Genomic DNA, 20000 nt, shown 5'->3' on the forward strand with positions numbered 1-20000 from the left:
GAGTTCTCAGCATCAGTCTTGTGAAGTAGAAGAGAATGGAAAGCCCGAAATCGTCAATCTTTACAATGCAACGAAGGCAGGTGTCGACACTCTCGATCAACTGGTGAGATATTATACAACAAAGAGGCGATCAAAGCGCTGGTCAGTCTGCATATTCAATAACATTCTAGATCTTGCTGCGTACAATGCTTTCGTTCTATACTCGACAAAACATCCAGAATTTCTTCGTCAACATAAATCAAGAGCCAGAAGAGAATTTATACGGCAATTGGTGCTTGAAATCAAAGAAATTTACTGCAAAGATAATGACAAAACAACCTCATGTGAACCGCCTGCAAAGAGGGCAAAAAGAGGACGATGCCATTTGTGCGGCAGATCAAAAGATAGACAGTCGAAAATTGTTTGCTCAAATTGTAAAAAAAAATGTTTGTCAGAGCCATTCTAAAGTTGTTTGTAATGAATGTTGCTAAATCACTGTGTTTCTGTTGGAAAAATATATGGGGCCTGATAGGCCCCAAAATCACTTTAGTGGATGTAAATATTTTTTTCGTAGGAGTGTTAATGCAGATTATAAGTTAGTAGAAGTAAATTATTCGTTTGACGATGTGAGGTTATGATAGCAATATATCGGTGGCAGTGAAGTAACGATCGTCTTGAGTATCGAAGATGGTGACAATGTATACATGGTTATTCAGTGTTTTCTGTCTTATAGTAACTTTCAGTTATGTTCATGCAAATGCGCTTACAGATATTAAATTAGATGAAAAGGCGAGGGGGAATTCATCGAATTGACTCGGAAAATATTCTTGCATATGTATGTTTGTTAATTTTAACAGTTTGTACAATTTGGCTTTTCAAGCGCAAACGAGCTCGCTTTCTTCATGAAACTGGCCTCGCCATTATCTATGGTGAGTTCCAGAATTTGCGTTTCTTTTTCTTTTACGAAAGCTACGCTACGTTACTTAGATTAACTCTGCAATTCGAATGTTGACACAGAGCGAATTTCTTTATTAATTGTGTCATGTGTGAATAATCATTAAATATGAACTGGCTGTAGAATCTTGTGTTTCGGTCTTTAGTCTATTAGTATTGACTGGTACTTAACATACTTGATATTATTTGTGTGATGTATCTTGAGTTATAGTAATGATGTGCGATTAATTTCACTCAATGTTTCACTGACGTATGTAATGAAATATATAAATTATTCCTAAACATCAGGTGAAATGTGTTCTAGTCTAACTTCCATTAACAGGTAGAATAATGAAAAATATACTTGAGCATTGAATAACGAATATTGTACTAACATAAATAATATTCTTTTCAACATTGTCTTTATTAAAACTAATTTTGTTTTTCTACAGTGTGACAATTTAATGTTGATAGCATATGAATACTGTTCTTGTAGTGTTTTTATTACATTTTTCTGTTATGCTTTAATCTATCTTTGTTGTATTTAGTATATATTTTTTAATACAAGTTTTATATTTCTGAGAGAAACAACCAGATATTACTGTTTGAAAGTGTTTCCTTGAAAAAAATAAACATGGTTGTTACATGTTAGTATAGAAATTTGATTTTAGCTAAAATTGAATTATTGTTTTTTAGACAACATGTTAAAGAATAAAGAAAGTAGGTGCAAGAGTGATAAATTATAACTTTTTTTAGTTCTGAAAGTATACATGAATTCTGTTTCAGTGTTAAACTTATCTGTAAAATGAACATAAAATAACCACTTATAATCGTGAATCCATGTTTAGGAATTAAAACTGCTGATTATTTATTTCTGACTCTTGAGTTGTACAGTGACTAGTTAAGGCTGTCAGATATGGTGTTTTAATATTGTTATCAATGAATTAATATTTTTATAGGACTTGTGATTGGGGCGATCATTAGATATAGTGCCGAAGACACTGAAATTTCATTTGTCAATGTAAAGCCAACATTCAATAATGTGACTGTCATGGACTTGCCACCTGACAGTTTATTCTTCACAATGAAAGTGAGAACTGGTGAAGGAGATTTCAAAATGGAAACTGAAAGTGAGAATAAAACGTATGCATATGTGTTTCGTGGAGAAGTAACTGATGTGGAGAGTCAGAATATTGATCAAAAGGTAGAAAGCTTGTTTTCAATTTACTTCTAGCTTTAGTATTTTACAGCAGTTAATTTTATTTAGTATAATTGACAAACAGATATTCATTTTACAATTTTTTAAGAATTTAAGAAATTGCATGTATATCAGTATAAGCCTAACCAGAGCTTTGTGTGCTCTACTCTTCTAGAACTAACTAATTTGTACAGTATCAAAAATGAGGAATGCAAGTAATATGAAGTAATAACAATATAACAGTGGTAAAGGTTTACAAATTCACATACTGGAATTAAAAGCTTGATAAGACAAGAGCACTTGTTTTTTATGATGTGGCACATATACAAATGCATACTTACTGTTCAAGTTAAACTTGATATTTTACATATGTATGTGTGCATGTTTATTCATGTATTTTTGTGAGTGGTTGTATTTCTATGAAACATAAATGTATATGTAACACATAATACATCTTTCACTGAATATGATCATATTAATTAACAACATGTATAGGTTTGTTTTTATATCAAACTTATCAGATGTAAGCAATTTAAATCATTTACAAAGACAGTATTCTGCTTGTATTGTTTTACTAAAGCAGTATATGATTTATTTATTATCATTTGCATAATTATTAATAATTTCTGAAGAAACATAATCTAACTGTAGAAACCAGACTGAAGAGTAACTTGTAAATTTATTAAACCTGTTATTTGTACCAAACTTCCTATAATTATTAGAAATTTCACAGAGCTACACATTATTAGAAAGGATTTTATTTTGCAGGAACCTATATTACCTTTGGTAATTATAGTTTGTTATAAATATTAGCATAAATATAATGCAAAACAGTACTTACCTGGCCTGGCACAGCGAAGTGGTTAGGGCACTTGATTCGTAGTGTGAGGGTCATGGGATCAAATCACTGTCACACAAAACATGCTTGCCCTTTCAGCCATGGGGGTGTAAATACTGACAGTCAATTCCACTATTTTTTGGTAAAAAAAGTAGCCCGGTAGTTAGCAGTGGATGGTGATGACTAGCTGCCTTCACTCTCGTCTTACACTGCTAAATTATGGATGACTAGTTCAGACAGCCCTCATGCAGATTTGCACAAAATCCAAAAAAGAAACAGTACTTACCTCTAAGGAATTCCAGAATAACTGAGTAATTGTTGAAAAATAGTCTTTAAAAAAATATTTTTTATATATGTATATATAATCTTTCAAGTAATTTTTTTTATAATAATGTTTTTAACTATGATAGTTTTAAGTCTATGTTGTTTATTGTCTTGAATTTGATTGGCTGTAGCACCTAAAACAAAAAATACCAATATTGTAATTAATTCAACTTATTACTGCTGGAGTTCATATATGTAGTTTGTCAACTCATTAAACTTAGTGTTGTAGCGCTTAGTCAAAAACATGAAATATATGATAGCCTGCTTATATGTCATGTTAAGTTATCCTTTTAGTGTGAAAGTCATTTCAAGAAGAAGTGGATAGGCTTACAATATTATGACTTACAGTAATTTGACAAATAATGATTGATAAGCATTATGAAGTAGTTTCATTTTGGAGAACTTACAACATTATGCTTGTAAATCATTGATTTACAATTTTGTAATTTACTGTTATGTTAGTGTAATACATTTCAGTATAAAAGTAACATAAAGACTATAAATAACTGAGAGTAGATAACTTGAAAACATTCCCAAAGAGATACCAGGTCGACTAAGTATGCAAGAAGAAGTATTAACACAGAATTATCTGTAATCATTCTATTTATGAGGAATGTTATGAAGGAAATACTAAAATGGATTAGCTGTGAAGAAGAAGCTATAATGAAACAAATTGAGATTCTCATGAACAACAGGATTTAAACAAATTGAGATTCTCATGAAGAACAGGATTTAAACAAATTGAGATTCTCATGAACAACAGGATTTAAACAAATTGAGATTCTCATGAACAACAGGATTTAAACAAATTGAGATTCTCATGAAGAACAGGATTTAAACAAATTGAGATTCTCATGAAGAACAGGATTTAAACAAATTGAGATTCTCATGAAGAACAGGATTTAAACAAATTGAGATTCTCATGAAGAACAGGATTTAAACAAATTGAGATTCTCATGAAGAACAGGATTTAAACAAATTGAGATTCTCATGAAGAACAGGATTTAAACAAATTGAGATTCTCATGAAGAACAGGATTTAAACAAATTGAGATTCTCATGAAGAACAGGATTTAAACAAATTGAGATTCTCATGAAGAACAGGATTTAAACAAATTGAGATTCTCATGAAGAACAGGATTTAAACAAATTGAGATTCTCATGAACAACAGGATTTAAACAAATTGAGATTCTCATGAAGAACAGGATTTAAACAAATTGAGATTCTCATGAAGAACAGGATTTAAACAAATTGAGATTCTCATGAAGAACAGGATTTAAACAAATTGAGATTCTCATGAACAACAGGATTTAAACAAATTGAGATTCTCATGAAGAACAGGATTTAAACAAATTGAGATTCTCATGAAGAACAGGATTTAAACAAATTGAGATTCTCATGAACAACAGGATTTAAACAAATTGAGATTCTCATGAAGAACAGGATTTAAACAAATTGAGATTCTCATGAACAACAGGATTTAAACAAATTGAGATTCTCATGAAGAACAGGATTTAAACAAATTGAGATTCTCATGAACAACAGGATTTAAACAAATTGAGATTCTCATGAAGAACAGGATTTAAACAAATTGAGATTCTCATGAACAACAGGATTTAAACAAATTGAGATTCTCATGAAGAACAGGATTTAAACAAATTGAGATTCTCATGAAGAACAGGATTTAAACAAATTGAGATTCTCATGAAGAACAGGATTTAAACAAATTGAGATTCTCATGAACAACAGGATTTAAACAAATTGAGATTCTCATGAACAACAGGATTTAAACAAATTGAGATTCTCATGAAGAACAGGATTTAAACAAATTGAGATTCTCATGAACAACAGGATTTAAACAAATTGAGATTCTCATGAAGAACAGGATTTAAACAAATTGAGATTCTCATGAAGAACAGGATTTAAACAAATTGAGATTCTCATGAAGAACAGGATTTAAACAAATTGAGATTCTCATGAAGAACAGGATTTAAACAAATTGAGATTCTCATGAACAACAGGATTTAAACAAATTGAGATTCTCATGAAGAACAGGATTTAAACAAATTGAGATTCTCATGAACAACAGGATTTAAACAAATTGAGATTCTCATGAAGAACAGGATTTAAACAAATTGAGATTCTCATGAACAACAGGATTTAAACAAATTGAGATTCTCATGAACAACAGGATTTAAACAAATTGAGATTCTCATGAACAACAGGATTTAAACAAATTGAGATTCTCATGAACAACAGGATTTAAACAAATTGAGATTCTCATGAACAACAGGATTTAAACAAATTGAGATTCTCATGAACAACAGGATTTAAACAAATTGAGATTCTCATGAACAACAGGATTTAAACAAATTGAGATTCTCATGAAGAACAGGATTTAAACAAATTGAGATTCTCATGAAGAACAGGATTTAAACAAATTGAGATTCTCATGAACAACAGGATTTAAACAAATTGAGATTCTCATGAAGAACAGGATTTAAACAAATTGAGATTCTCATGAACAACAGGATTTAAACAAATTGAGATTCTCATGAAGAACAGGATTTAAACAAATTGAGATTCTCATGAACAACAGGATTTAAACAAATTGAGATTCTCATGAAGAACAGGATTTAAACAAATTGAGATTCTCATGAACAACAGGATTTAAACAAATTGAGATTCTCATGAAGAACAGGATTTAAACAAATTGAGATTCTCATGAACAACAGGATTTAAACAAATTGAGATTCTCATGAAGAACAGGATTTAAACAAATTGAGATTCTCATGAAGAACAGGATTTAAACAAATTGAGATTCTCATGAAGAACAGGATTTAAACAAATTGAGATTCTCATGAAGAACAGGATTTAAACAAATTGAGATTCTCATGAACAACAGGATTTAAACAAATTGAGATTCTCATGAACAACAGGATTTAAACAAATTGAGATTCTCATGAAGAACAGGATTTAAACAAATTGAGATTCTCATGAACAACAGGATTTAAACAAATTGAGATTCTCATGAAGAACAGGATTTAAACAAATTGAGATTCTCATGAAGAACAGGATTTAAACAAATTGAGATTCTCATGAACAACAGGATTTAAACAAATTGAGATTCTCATGAAGAACAGGATTTAAACAAATTGAGATTCTCATGAAGAACAGGATTTAAACAAATTGAGATTCTCATGAAGAACAGGATTTAAACAAATTGAGATTCTCATGAACAACAGGATTTAAACAAATTGAGATTCTCATGAAGAACAGGATTTAAACAAATTGAGATTCTCATGAACAACAGGATTTAAACAAATTGAGATTCTCATGAAGAACAGGATTTAAACAAATTGAGATTCTCATGAAGAACAGGATTTAAACAAATTGAGATTCTCATGAACAACAGGATTTAAACAAATTGAGATTCTCATGAAGAACAGGATTTAAACAAATTGAGATTCTCATGAACAACAGGATTTAAACAAATTGAGATTCTCATGAACAACAGGATTTAAACAAATTGAGATTCTCATGAAGAACAGGATTTAAACAAATTGAGATTCTCATGAAGAACAGGATTTAAACAAATTGAGATTCTCATGAAGAACAGGATTTAAACAAATTGAGATTCTCATGAACAACAGGATTTAAACAAATTGAGATTCTCATGAACAACAGGATTTCTTTTTGTCTTGATGTAATAGTAATAGATATTCTTTAACTTATGTACAATAAATAAATCAAATGGCTTTGAAACTAGCAGAGTGGTAGACCAGTGGCATATAATAAATTTCATAAAATTCTAATATGTTTTATTTGATAGTACTGAAAAATGAAGAAAAATTCAAATAAAGGAAAAATTATCCAGTAACAAGCACATCCAATGAATGGGTAGAATCTCTTCAACATAGTTATTTACTATGAGAAAATATGACCATTTATGAACAACTGGTCACTCTTTGTGGTAGATTCCCTCTTTAAACTATATTCTATGCAAACATGGATCAAACTTTGAGTTTGTTCTGATAAGTGACACTTCTTATGCTTATAATATGTAAGTGTATGCAGGAAAAGAACAACCGTGTATAGAGGATTGTTATGAGTATGATCCAAGAGTTAGTAAATTATGTTATGTAATTTATAATAAATTCTTTGTGAGTTTATATCAGGTCATGAAATTATTGGAAATGTACAACTACTGATACTTAGTGCAATAAGAAAAAAAATCAGGCAGACTTGAATCTGAAATACTGAAAGTTTTTCCTTGTTGACTTAGAACTCATGCTGTATCCAAAATGTGATTTAGGATTTCTGTATGTAATTTATGTAATGCATAGCATATGTCACTCTCTCATAATTCTCTGCTTTCTCATCTCAGATTTCTTTGTTAACAATCACGTTTCCTACATTGTGAGATCTTTTTTATTCCATGACGTATTCTGAAATTGATGCTACTTGTGAAGCAAATACTTCTATTTCTGCTTCATTCAATCCTCCTTATGATTGTGTTTCTGATTTTGCTCTTTTTGTATCTGGTGAAACTCTATTTCAGCAGCCTTCCTAAGCCATTCATGGAATTCTTGTAACTAAATTGGTAGCATTTATCAGTCAATGTATTTGTGCCATTTGTCAAGTCTTTAGGATTTGACTTTGACAAGTAACAAGGTGTCTTGGATGCTAATAGTATGAATCAATACTCTCTTCTTTTATTCATGAACAAGCTAGTTTTTTTCAGCTCAGGCTTTCCCACTTTTATCTGAAAAGCAGGATTTACTAGCCAGCCCTACTCCTGATGAGGGTTCTGGTGAATTCATTTACATTTTCTTCCCAGGTATGTAACATTTGACATGTTGAACCTCTTTCTATTTCATTGAGGGATCCAGTGTGTTGTTACAGGATATCATATTGGTAGCATTTTCTTGCCCTCTTTTCCTGACATTCAAATTGCAGCTAATACTTTTAGAAATCAAGATGCTTCTGAATGACATCTTTTGCCATGTATTTCTTATTCTTCTTGCCTTTTAGTGGAATCCTTTTTATTTCATTTATATGCTGAAACTAAATCACAAATTGTGTTTGTAGGGAATTTGTCCACATAGTGTTCTTCTGTCATGTCAGTATTTGCATATTTGTTCTGCATGCCATAATTATGATGATTTTGTAGCTTTCTTCATCTGCTTAGTTATTGACTATATTGGCTGTAACCTGTTTTCATTCTCATCATTCCTTTTTATTTTTCAGGAGCAATTATCAGGTTACATGTTTTATTTGTTTGAAGTATTTACTGACTTGGTTTCTGTTTCTGCATGGCTTGCAGGTTTTTTGTGTGTTATATCATAAGCTATTTTGAAGGGGATTCATCTCCTCCATGCTTGCATTGCTGATAACCACCTTTGGGTTACTTTCTGGAATCCTTTTGTTTTTTATGGCATTTCTCCTGAATTGGTTTCTCAGTCATGAAAACTCAAAAGTAGGAGTTGATTAAGGCTGTGATTTCATCTATTTCTTTATGACCTCATTCTACTGTTTGATATTCAGGTAGTACTAGTCATAACTCTGCATTGCACAATTCAGCTGCTGCTCATCTCTATACTTCTTATGTTTCTTGCTCCTTTCTATTGTAAAGGTGGTACAAGTAGGGAGGAAATCACAACCCAAACAGTGGTTTTCCTCCATTTCACACAGCTTCTCATTTACATCTTTTAAGGAATGTGGACTTCTTGTTTTCAATTCAGTATCAAATATTGTGATTCACAAACCTTCACATCTATTTCTGTTCTGTAGATTGGGAGTAATTTATTAATTCATAGCCCTTCCTTTTAGTCTGGCTTTAGATTGCATCTTTATGAATTCAGTCAAAGCTACATATCAATTTTCATCATTACACAAATTATTGGTTTATATTTGCATAGTTCTATTAATAGCATTGACTCACACTCTTTGTACCACTCATTTTGTTTTCTCTGTATTGGATATTTCATATGTCCAAGTATAAGCTGGTGCCTACTCAGTATCACATATATCAAGGTACTATTCACCCATCAGCTTTGGTTTTACAATCCATAGGGTCTCAAGTGCTTCTACTTCTTTCAACTTGTCCTTCTGCCAGATATGTTGTATCTGTTTTGAAGATGGTAACTTCTCTCTGTGATGCAATTCTCACAATGTCATGCTATAAGAGACACATTTGATGGGTTCTTGTCTCTCAGTGGTGTCATACTATCTCAACAAGTTTTACTATTTTAGACAACTCTTGAGTACCTTCAGGTGTGACTTAATCACAAATTTACCACAGTAGGTTCTCCTCCTTATTTCATTTATGTCATTCACAAATGCCTCAGTGTTATTCTGAGTAGGACTTAAGTCTGTTTTAGATTTCTAGCATCATTCCCTTTTGAACATTTTGCAGTGTGTTTACAATACCATCTTTACCTGAAGACATATTTTCTTTTTTTTACTTCAGGAATAAATGGTCAAATATGTTTACCATTAATACTTCTTGTCAAGTGTTTCTCTTTTCCTGGAGGACTCTTTATATTCCTATTTGGCCTTCCTCCAGAAAACTTGGGCAGTAAGAGAGGCCACATTTTTTTCTTTTCCCTATTATGCTACCTGTTGTGATTAACTCTGTTTCTCATTTCACAGGATGTTCAATATTATACTAGAGTTTTTCCTGTTATCTGGTATGAAGATAATATTTTTGAGGTATTTGTTATGGCAAACATTGCTTCTTGATTTTGTTCCATTCACATTAACAAATTGATTTATGCAGTTAATCTATTTTATATGCAAAAGCGTTGTTGGGCTGAAAACACTTTTACATAGAAGCGAACAACGTTTGACCTTCTTTGGTCATCGTCAGGTTCTATGTAAAGTGTTTTCAGCCCAAACGAAATTTTTTACTTCTCAACAAGTGGGTTTCTCGTCATCACTGATGAGTTAATCTATTTTATTTTTCTTGATGTTTTCAAACACCTTTGATGTGTTTTTTGGGTTAAATATAATCATATTTGCCATTTGGCTATTGTCTTTAACATTTCAATATCAATACCTTTCAGAGAACATTTTAAAGGCTAGCACATGGATGAATTATAATACTTTTTGTAGTCTCATCATCATCATCATATTCTTGTTTCTTCAGCTTTAGGGTTCCACTTGTTGGTGAGTTTTGTTTTTCTTTCTCTTTGCTCAGTATCTGTTTTTCATGAATTTTAGGATATACAGACTTGTCCTTATTTTCTTTTCATACTCTAAGTATATTAAAAAACAACACAATAGCTCCTTCTATTAAGAGCTTCTTTTGTATTAATATGAATCAATCCAGTTAGGAATCTATATATGTTTTTCTTCCACACTACTCTCTCTGCACTGGGGCTTCATAAGAGGGCATGTTTTCCCTCTGGAAGTGGACTGATGGTGCCACCTAGTGGTTGATGATGCCTTAGCCAATCCCTTTTCCATTTCTGGGTGCATGTCCTTGCATGGTATTAGAGATTTAACTAGATGCCTCTGCTCCAACCAGAATGGTTTCATCTATATTTTTATTTTATGCTTTGATGTTCCCATTGCTTTTTAAATTGTTTTAAATTTGAATAGTTAATTCTTTAGCAGCTGCATACATTTTTACGTTGTAAATGTGTATTTCACAGAAGGATACACAGTGTAAGGGTTATTTGTAACACTCATAACTTGAAAAGAAACTCAGAAATTACTGTAAATGATGAAGACAAACAAAACAAGTTTTTGGTATTGTATTACTGCATAATTTTTGTTGGAAGTTTGTTACTTATTGCATGGAAACTTTGTATGTATACTTGTGTAGTGTACGTGTATGTGTTTTATATTGTATTTCATTTGTGTTCATAACGTCTTGTGGAATGCATGCATTTTTGTATTCCACAGAAGAAGAAAGTCAGAGAGCATTATTACTTGTTCTCATTTGTAAATATTGAGATGTTCAATTTGCCTGTGCATTGTAAGTGCCAAAGCATAAAAAAACTACGTATTTGCATTGCTCCATAGCTCTACAACACTACCTGCTACATGTAAATGCAATTTTCTTATTTACTAGTGAACTTTTAAGGTTTTATATTAATTTTTTTCTTAACTAAAATTATTTTTTAACTTGTATTTATGTTTCCACATTGTCTGTTTTTTTAATTTTTTCAATATTGTTGTAATTTGGAAAAAAACAAAACAGTAGGTTTAAAGTACCCTCTTGCTACTGTGTGGTCATAAATATCACTAGTTGATTCAGTATATTAGGTCATCCCTAAAATAATGTTTGATTTTAGGTTCAGAAAAAAGAGAAAGAATTATTGATTAAATAACATTTAAATCAATAATGTATGTTCCATTATTATTAATTACTTCCTGCCAATAATTCACAAGCTTCTGAATGCCTCTTCTATAAAAATTCTTGGGGTTTGGAAGAAAAGAAGGTAGAGAGGGTAGTTTTGACATCTTCATGTGTTCCAAGCTCTTTTCCATCAAGATAATTCTGGAAACTTTGGAATAGATTAATCAGATGGAGCAAGATCTGGAGGATAAGGAGGATTTGGAAGTTTTCCCACTCTAGCTCTTCAGTCTTTGCAGATGTGATCCTTGTATGGGGCGTGCGTTATTCTGGTGTAACACAACACCTTTACAATTGATCAAAGTGGGCCTCTTTTCTTTCAGTGCAACATTCAAGAGCTCTAACTGTTGACAATAGAAGTCTGATGTAATCATTACATTGAGTGGCAGCAACTCAAAGTGGATCACACCAACAGTATCCCACAAAACACTTAAGACTTTTCTAGGGTGGAGGTCCATTTTGGGCTGTGCTCTAGCCAGTTTACCTGTACTGAACCATTGTCTGCACTGCTTAACATTTTTATAAAATATCCACTTTTCATCTCCAGTCACTAACCTGTCCAAAAAAAGGTGAGTTACATTCACGAGAGTGCAGAGAAGTGCAAATATTCACTCTTGCTCTAAGGTTGGCTTTTGCCAAATCATGGAGAACCCATTTTCCAAGTTTTGACACCTTTTCAAGACATTGCAGATAACAATGAACTATTGAATGGGTTGAATTAAGCTTCTGTATCAGTTCTTCAACTGTTACAGCATAATCTTCATCAAGTACAACTAGCAGCAAGTCATCATTAAAATCAACAGGATGACCTGAATGTGGCTCATCACTTAAGCTGTAGTTACCTGATCTGAGCTTCTGAAACCACCTTCGACATTTTCTTTCATTGAGACTGTGCACCATAAACAGCTTGAATGTTTTTTGTAGTTTCTGCTGCACTATTGCCTTTTAAACTCATAAAGCATTATATGTCCAATGTGTTCTTCAGACACATCCATCTTCATAAGGATTTATTTTATTAATAATCTGAAAGAAGTGGAGTTGGGTTAATTTCTTTTATTTGTCTGAACATTTTTATACATGTCCTACTACATATTTTAGTCATTAAAGCCTTCTACAAAGACAGAAATGCTTATGCACTTTCTGTATTAAATTTTTGGACATTACTTGTGGGATGAACTGATATTTAAACAATATAAACTACATTTAAGCTTTGAAAAAGCATTACTTGACCTACTTTTACCTACAAGTAAAATAAATTAGTAAAAGCTCTGTAATCAAATGTGAACATTTGAACTTTTTTCTAATATATTATTACTGTTTTGTTGTCTTTTTTGTCTTAGGCAACTTTTGATCCAGAGATATTCTTCAACATAATTCTTCCCCCAATTATCTTCAATGCAGGATACAGTTTGAAGAGAGTGAGATAGTGTTTCATTACTTTTTGTTGTTTCTAATAAGTATTTCTAACTGACATGACATTCAGTTTTTTATTCATCGTAATGCACAAATGATGTTCTTTTAATTTACAACAGTGGTTCTCAGATATTTGTTGCATACATCCCACCAGACTTATTGATTTTAATATTGGCATAGCAAAATGTGGTCTACATGCTATCCTGCTGTTTGCTCTTCATAATTATGCAATCTTTCTATCAATCATAGATTAAGAAGCATTGATATACAGTTTATTTTTTGACAGTGTAGTATTTACTTTTGTGGCTTTAACCTGTTCAGTGCTGTAGGCGAGATAGATAACTCTTCCAAGTCGATCGGTAACAGAATGCCATAGGCGAGTTAATTAGTTCTCAGTTATACATAACTTCAATGCTAGATGTCAGCACCATACATGCATTTGCCCTACTTACAAATTGTTTCACTTCGATCCAAAATGATGTCACGAAAAGAGTTACAAAATGAAGAAGCATTAGAGTTGTATTGTAGCAGCTGAAATACTTGGGAGTCAACAGGTTAAAGACTTAAGTAAAAAAATTGATGTATTACTGTTTGTAAGTCCAATGAGAAAATCATAATAATACAGCAAGGATGGCATGTCTTTCACTAATAATCAATGCAATCTTAATGTCTTACTTTATAACAACATAAGTTTATAGTTAAACTTAACTTAGTGCTGTATTGAATAATTTCTTTTGTTTTATTTAGAGATTTTTCTTTCGCAACCTTGGAGCTATAATGACTTTTGCTTTTATTGGAACAACAATATCTTGTTTTGTTGTTGGGTAAGTGTGACAATTACATGCATGTTTTGTTTGTCTCTCTGTTCCTTTTATGTGTGTGCATAAATTATATAAATTGTGTATAAAATATCCTAATAAATTATTTTTTTTTATGTATGTGCATGTATCTTTAGAGGATCTTCCCCAAGTTACTCTTGTATAGATTTAAAACATGAAAATACCTCCAAAATCTTTTATACAAAGTATAGAATGCAGTAAATAGTTTAGTTAAGTTTTTTTTCCATTTCATCCATTGAGGAATAACAAATAGATTGATTTCATGTTTGCTTCATAATGCTTTTATTTTCATCAGTTCCTAGTTTGGTTAAAGACAAAATGGGTGTATCAACACTATTGTTTGAAAGCCATTTGGTCCATGGGTAACCATTGACAACAACTTTTCTGAAATTTACCAAACCAAATAAACACCAACATATCAGTCATTCAGTATCCTTTTCTAAGATTTATGTTATTACCAGACAGTATAACTGCTTATACTTCTCTATTTATAAACACACAATGATGTGTAATAACACTTATTGTTCAACTAATTATCTGTAGTTAAGTAAAGAATGATGTAGTTTTAAAAAAAAAGTACCAAAACTAGTTGTTAAAACTTCAATACTGTTTAGCTTCATATTTTGAGTAAAAGATATTTATTTAATACATTCATCAAATAAGGTGTGACACTTTCTTTTCAATCACAACTAGGAATTTAAGATTTGGAACAAATATCTCTACTTTGTGCAAGTCTATTTTCATTATTACCAGTTGATGACTTCTTGACTTTTCGTGGTCATTCTCCTTTTCTTTCATCAGTTCTCAAGGACCTCTACCAACTTCTTTTTGTTTTTGTCACATTGTCTTTTTTTATGTGGAATTTCCTTTTCATAACTTTCTCCTCCTATTGGTTGGTTTAAACAGATCATTTGTTACACTGTGGGAGATATTCCATAAATCTTTTTATTTCAACTCCCATTATCCTCATCATCTTTCCACTTCTTTTGTCCGTAGCCATCATCACATTGAGGTTTCTTCTGCTTCTGGGTTTTGTCTTTTATCCAGCTTCCATTCTCTGATCATCCCAAAGTCTCCAAATAGGACAGTGGCTGATTATTTCCTTTCTTTCAGCTTCTATAAATACAACCATCTCAAAGTACAAAAACATATATATATATATATATACTAGAGACAGTGGAACTTGCCAGAGAACCATTGATTCCTCATAGAAAATACTTCTTTCTCCCAAACTTTTGTGAAATAGTGGTTACTTCTTCTCCTGCTGTTGAGATAAGGTTTTTCCCAAGTCTGCTTTGGCAGTTTATATTTTACCTTCTAAGCCATATTTCTACTTCAAAACAAGAAAAAAAACATGCCACAAGCTTTGGTTCCTTGTCCATATACAGATGATAGATTATTTGATTTACACACCTCTTTGGTGTTCTTCCCTATTAAAATTCTTCTCTCTTTCTTATAGTAGAGTGTGAGAACTCTTGCTTCCCCAGTATCAAGCTTTTGGGTCAGTTGATATGGAGAGTTCCTTTCTGGGTTGGTGTAATCCCATTCATAGAGACTGAGTAGCTGCACTCCTTAATGGAAGTAGGGCAGAGTTATCTTCTTGGAAGTGCAGTATAGGCCACTTCTAAACTAAGAACAGACCACTTCCTATGAGTGTGACCAGTCAGATGAGTTGGTGTTCACCTTTGGTTGCAGGTATGAATTGATTAATCTCTGCACACGTTTATTCTGGTAAATATATCACTGGTTAAAGTATCTGTTACATACTTTATGACTTGACTTGTTGTCATAACCTTAATGTATATACGTAGTCTGTTGATCACTTGATGTATGTAGGCCAGTTGAGTAGCCTTTACATTCCATCCATGTGTGGAACCTTTTAGTAGCACACGGGAAGTTCTTTTCACTGTAACTTTTCAAACAGTTACATGTTTTGGGCAAAGTGTATTTTTCTGCTTGAAATGGATGTGGTCTTCCATCAGGTAGTGATCTCTCTATATCTGTCCCCAGTGGGTGATACAGTTCATAGAATTTCAGTTTATATTGCCATATTATCAGTTAGAAGTGCATTTTTTTATTTCTTTCTCTTCATGTGTCTCCACTGTCTTCTTAATGTGGAATTCTAGCTATGTGTTTTGTAGGGAGTTTATTAGCATTTTTGAAATTGACATTTTTCTAACCTGAGAATGTAGTTCAGATAGATACATAACACTCCACAGAACCACTCATCCTTTCTTCTCACTTCTAGTGTGTTTCTTTTGTTTCATCAAGAGTGAGCTTCTGCTTGTAACAAAGTGCTCAAGTGGAGTATGGTGGATATCTTGCCTTTTTATTGGCAGAGGGGTATTGTTTAATGTTGATTGTGTAATAGACTGGTGCATTACACATTATTATGTAGGATTGAATGTTTCATTAAAACATGTTGTGCATGTGCAGAAACTTTCTAAGAATGATGTGCTTTGGCAGGTGCTTGATTTGCGAATGGTGAATATCTTCAGACACATTTTCAGTTAAGGAAAATGTTAATGTTGCTGATGTTGATATACAAGTGTAAATACATAAAAGACCACTTTGTATTTAACAACATTTATTTTATCCTTATGTAGGGGTGTGGTGTATGGTTTTGTTCAGCTCATGCCACATTTAGAGTTTTCCTTCAATGACTCTTTATATTTTGGGGCCATAATATCAGCCACTGATCCAGGTAAGCACTGTTTTAAATTTGGATGAACATGCATATGTGAAGGAATACTTGTGTCTTTGTACAACATCTAGCTTTAATTTCAAACAAAAGTATTATTATATTTTATTCAGGGTTTTGTCTTGCAGATTAAATAGGCAAAGTCTCCCATTTTGGAGAAATATTTTCCATTTTTTTTACAAACAAAAATGTTTGGGAAACTTTATAAATGTGTACAAATTTACATGTTTATTTTTGAATCAAGAAATGTATCATTACACGTAGTTCTGTTGGTTTTATTCTTGATACACATTTCAAGTATTTTGTCATCATTCTCAATTAACATTCTTCCACTAGAGACTCCATGTTCTATGAAGTTATGATCTGCTATGTTGAATGATAAGTAGATATACTCTGTCTTATCTAAAGTGATTTGTATTTTACCTTTTAAAGATAACCACCTTTTTGTATAACTCTGCTTTTCTAATTTACTAGAATGTATGCTTTTGAATGTTTTTTAAAAATAATTATTTTTACTACTTTTTAAATTTGTTAAGACTTCTTAGCACTTAAATTATAATAAATAGAACCATGCATCAAGCCTAACTTAGTAAAGTTTCCACTAAACATCATGTAATATTTCAATATTTTTCTTTCACTGGTCATTGGCTGTACTTGAAATCTGATAGGTTAATCTGTGCCTATACCTTCTCAATTATAAATTATACCTTGTCCTAATAAAACAAGTTATCAACTTGTATGATTTTTATGAGATATAGAAGAACAAACTATTCTAAATAAACATCCATATTTTATAAGGACATGAGGCAGTTTTATTTGTGGCAACTAAAATATTAGAAATATATTGATTGTCTTCTCTTTCAATTTTTTTTAATGGAAATAGTTTGAATAAAAGGTTTTTTTTTTTTTACTCAAAGATGGACAAAACTGTCTGACCTAAAGGTAGCTTTACTTCTCTATTTACTGCTCTACGTTTTAAGAAAAATGAGTTTAAGAATGCATTTATAAATATTAATCTATATACATATATTATGTTTAATAATTGAAATATGACTGTATTTTACAAAATAACAGTCCACTAAAACATGGCAAAGACAGGTCACTTAGTAAAGACTAAGTGTCAATTTTATATTATTGGATACAGTAGCATGAGTGTACATACACTGCAACATTGTAACTTCTGTATTGTTAGCCAGGCCAAAATATCAGTATCAGTAAAAAATAATAAATATACATAAATGTATGGTGTTATGAAATTTAAGGTAGTTAGATAAAAAAACTTGCATTTTCATGTGATAATTTGTAGTCATTCTAGAATGAAAAAAGCATGATTCGTATTTATTACCTAATTTTTTATGATGGTTACAAGATTGGTCAAATTGACCAAGCCCATACAGAAATTCATTAGTGAATATAATAGATAAAATATATAATTCTTTTTAAAGAAACATTTGATAACTATGTAAACATTGCAAAGATTTCACATGTGAAATTTAAAAGTTTTCTGATGTATAAAAGTATTTTTAATCTTAAAATTAATATTACTTCACATGTTGTATATGCAACATGCAAAAATAAAACAAGCTTGAGAAAAACATTGCTTAACAAACCTTAAATAAAAGAAATTGATATTTTTAGTTATGAAAGCCTTGTAATGTTTACTGATAACCTGTCAAATTTCATGAATTTACACTCACTAATTTAAAAGTTACAGCATGAAAACTATAACTAGAACAAAATTGTTATGAGATTGGTCTCAGGAATTGAGCCTGTGCTGAAAGTGTTAATATTACTGGTACAGGATCATTAAACCAGTTTCAACAGCCACATATATTAGTTTAATCCCTTCCATGTATTTCAGAACTAATTAATGTTTCCATACTTAGATAACCTTTAGTAATTAATACTCAGTGAAGAATACAATGTTAACATACTGATTGATGCTGTTTTTGTTTTGTGAGTGACTGTTTTGGCTATTTTCCATGATCTACATGTTGATGTCAACTTGTATGCTATGGTGTTTGGGGAGAGTATTTTGAATGATGCAGTAGCCATTGTTTTGTCAGGGTAGGTTTTTCATCTACATGATATTTGTATTACTGCACAAAAGAACAAGTTTGCATGATTTTCATCATAGGCTTTCTAATAAAGTTTGTAATTGTTTCTATTATTTTAAAAAGTATAAAACCCTTTATTTGTTGTCTTTAACTGGATCACTGATATTTCTGTTGATTTATGTTATTCTTTTTATTGATCATTGAAGAAATTATAATAAATTTCATTTATGAACTGAAAATGTTTAATGAAGAAATTAAAACAATAAATTACCATACACAGTTTTAAAAGATTACCAAAATAAACAGACCTTAAATATGTATCACATGATGCATAAAATATGCACATAACCTTAAACTGCAATATGAGAAAACCACATTTGTAATGTTTATTGTATTTTACAAGGGAAATTTATGCAATATTCTAGATCACATTTTGATCTCCAAGTATTATAAGTATAAAAACTTTTTTAAAAAGTGTAGCTTAGTACTCTAAAATAATTTTATAACATAATATTTAGGGACAACATATGTACTTTACCACTTTGTTCTTTTTAAAATTTATCTTTTGGAATGTTACACAGGTTATCACAGTGTGTTGAAGTATTTATTTCACCTATGATTTTTTTTTATTTATTTATTTTCAGAGCTATCAACAATTATGAGGAACATTACCATACTGTGTCAGGTTTTGAAGTTGGTGCTGCATTTAAGTCACTTGGGAACTTTGTGTACATTTTTGTGTGCTCTTTTCTGATTGGTTCTGTAACAGGTTGCTGTACAGCACTGGTATCCTTTTATATTATTTTTAATGTGAATCACTGTACTTTAAACAAAACGATAATGTATTTTGTTGAAGGTAAATTATTTGGTAAAAATAACCATAGACATTTATACATATTTTTTTAAAATTAATTTTTTTTCAAATGATATCCAGTAAGTAAAAAAGAGGTGACTTAAAACTACAAGTTTGTTTAAAAAATATATATATGTATATTTGAACATAGTTGTGTATAATTACAAATAGCTTTGATAAATAATATTTTGAAGTAGTTAAAAATTATACTGTAATGATTTTGAGTATTTCATTGTTGTGTTACTAATTTATTTGAAGAAATTCAATTAATTTTGTAAAAAAAACATTAGTTGGAGATTCTTTATTATTATATTACTGATAATTGTTTCTTAGTACCTTTTGCTGTGCTTAATATAATATAATTTAATAAAAGTGTTCCACATGTTCATGAACAGAAATTTACCAGAATGTGTATTACAAAAAATATAATTAATTGTTTGTGAAATTTGTTGTTATCCTAGATCATTTTATTTCAAAATTATTCTGAGAATTATTTTCAG

General features: G+C 31.0%; 1 protein-coding gene across 1 annotated transcript; it reads left to right on the forward strand.

The window, feature by feature from the left end:
• Nucleotides 1–655: 655 nt before the first annotated feature.
• Nucleotides 656–19553, forward strand: LOC143257748 (sodium/hydrogen exchanger 7-like). The gene is made up of 7 exons (XM_076516780.1): nucleotides 656–908; nucleotides 1872–2116; nucleotides 12978–13055; nucleotides 13798–13874; nucleotides 16496–16593; nucleotides 18552–18657; nucleotides 19292–19553. Exons 1-7 carry the CDS (start codon nucleotides 761–763, stop codon nucleotides 19551–19553), a joined length of 1014 nt encoding a protein of 337 aa, XP_076372895.1. The 5' UTR covers nucleotides 656–760.
• The last annotated feature ends 447 nt before the right edge of the window (nucleotides 19554–20000 follow it).

The sequence above is a fragment of the Tachypleus tridentatus genome, chromosome 7, assembly GCF_004210375.1.
Source record: "Tachypleus tridentatus isolate NWPU-2018 chromosome 7, ASM421037v1, whole genome shotgun sequence".
Classification (NCBI taxonomy): Eukaryota; Metazoa; Arthropoda; class Merostomata; order Xiphosura; family Limulidae; genus Tachypleus; species Tachypleus tridentatus.

Bases quoted from the DNA above. Each gene is read 5' to 3' on its own strand.
- LOC143257748 (XM_076516780.1), top strand. From the start codon at position 761: ATGAAAAGGCGAGGGGGAATTCATCGAATTGACTCGGAAAATATTCTT. The intron at 2,117-12,977 runs GTAGAAAGCTTG...TTTTTGTCTTAG, and splicing joins GTCAGAATATTGATCAAAAG to GCAACTTTTGATCCAGAGAT. The intron at 13,056-13,797 runs GTGAGATAGTGT...TGTTTTATTTAG, and splicing joins CAGGATACAGTTTGAAGAGA to AGATTTTTCTTTCGCAACCT.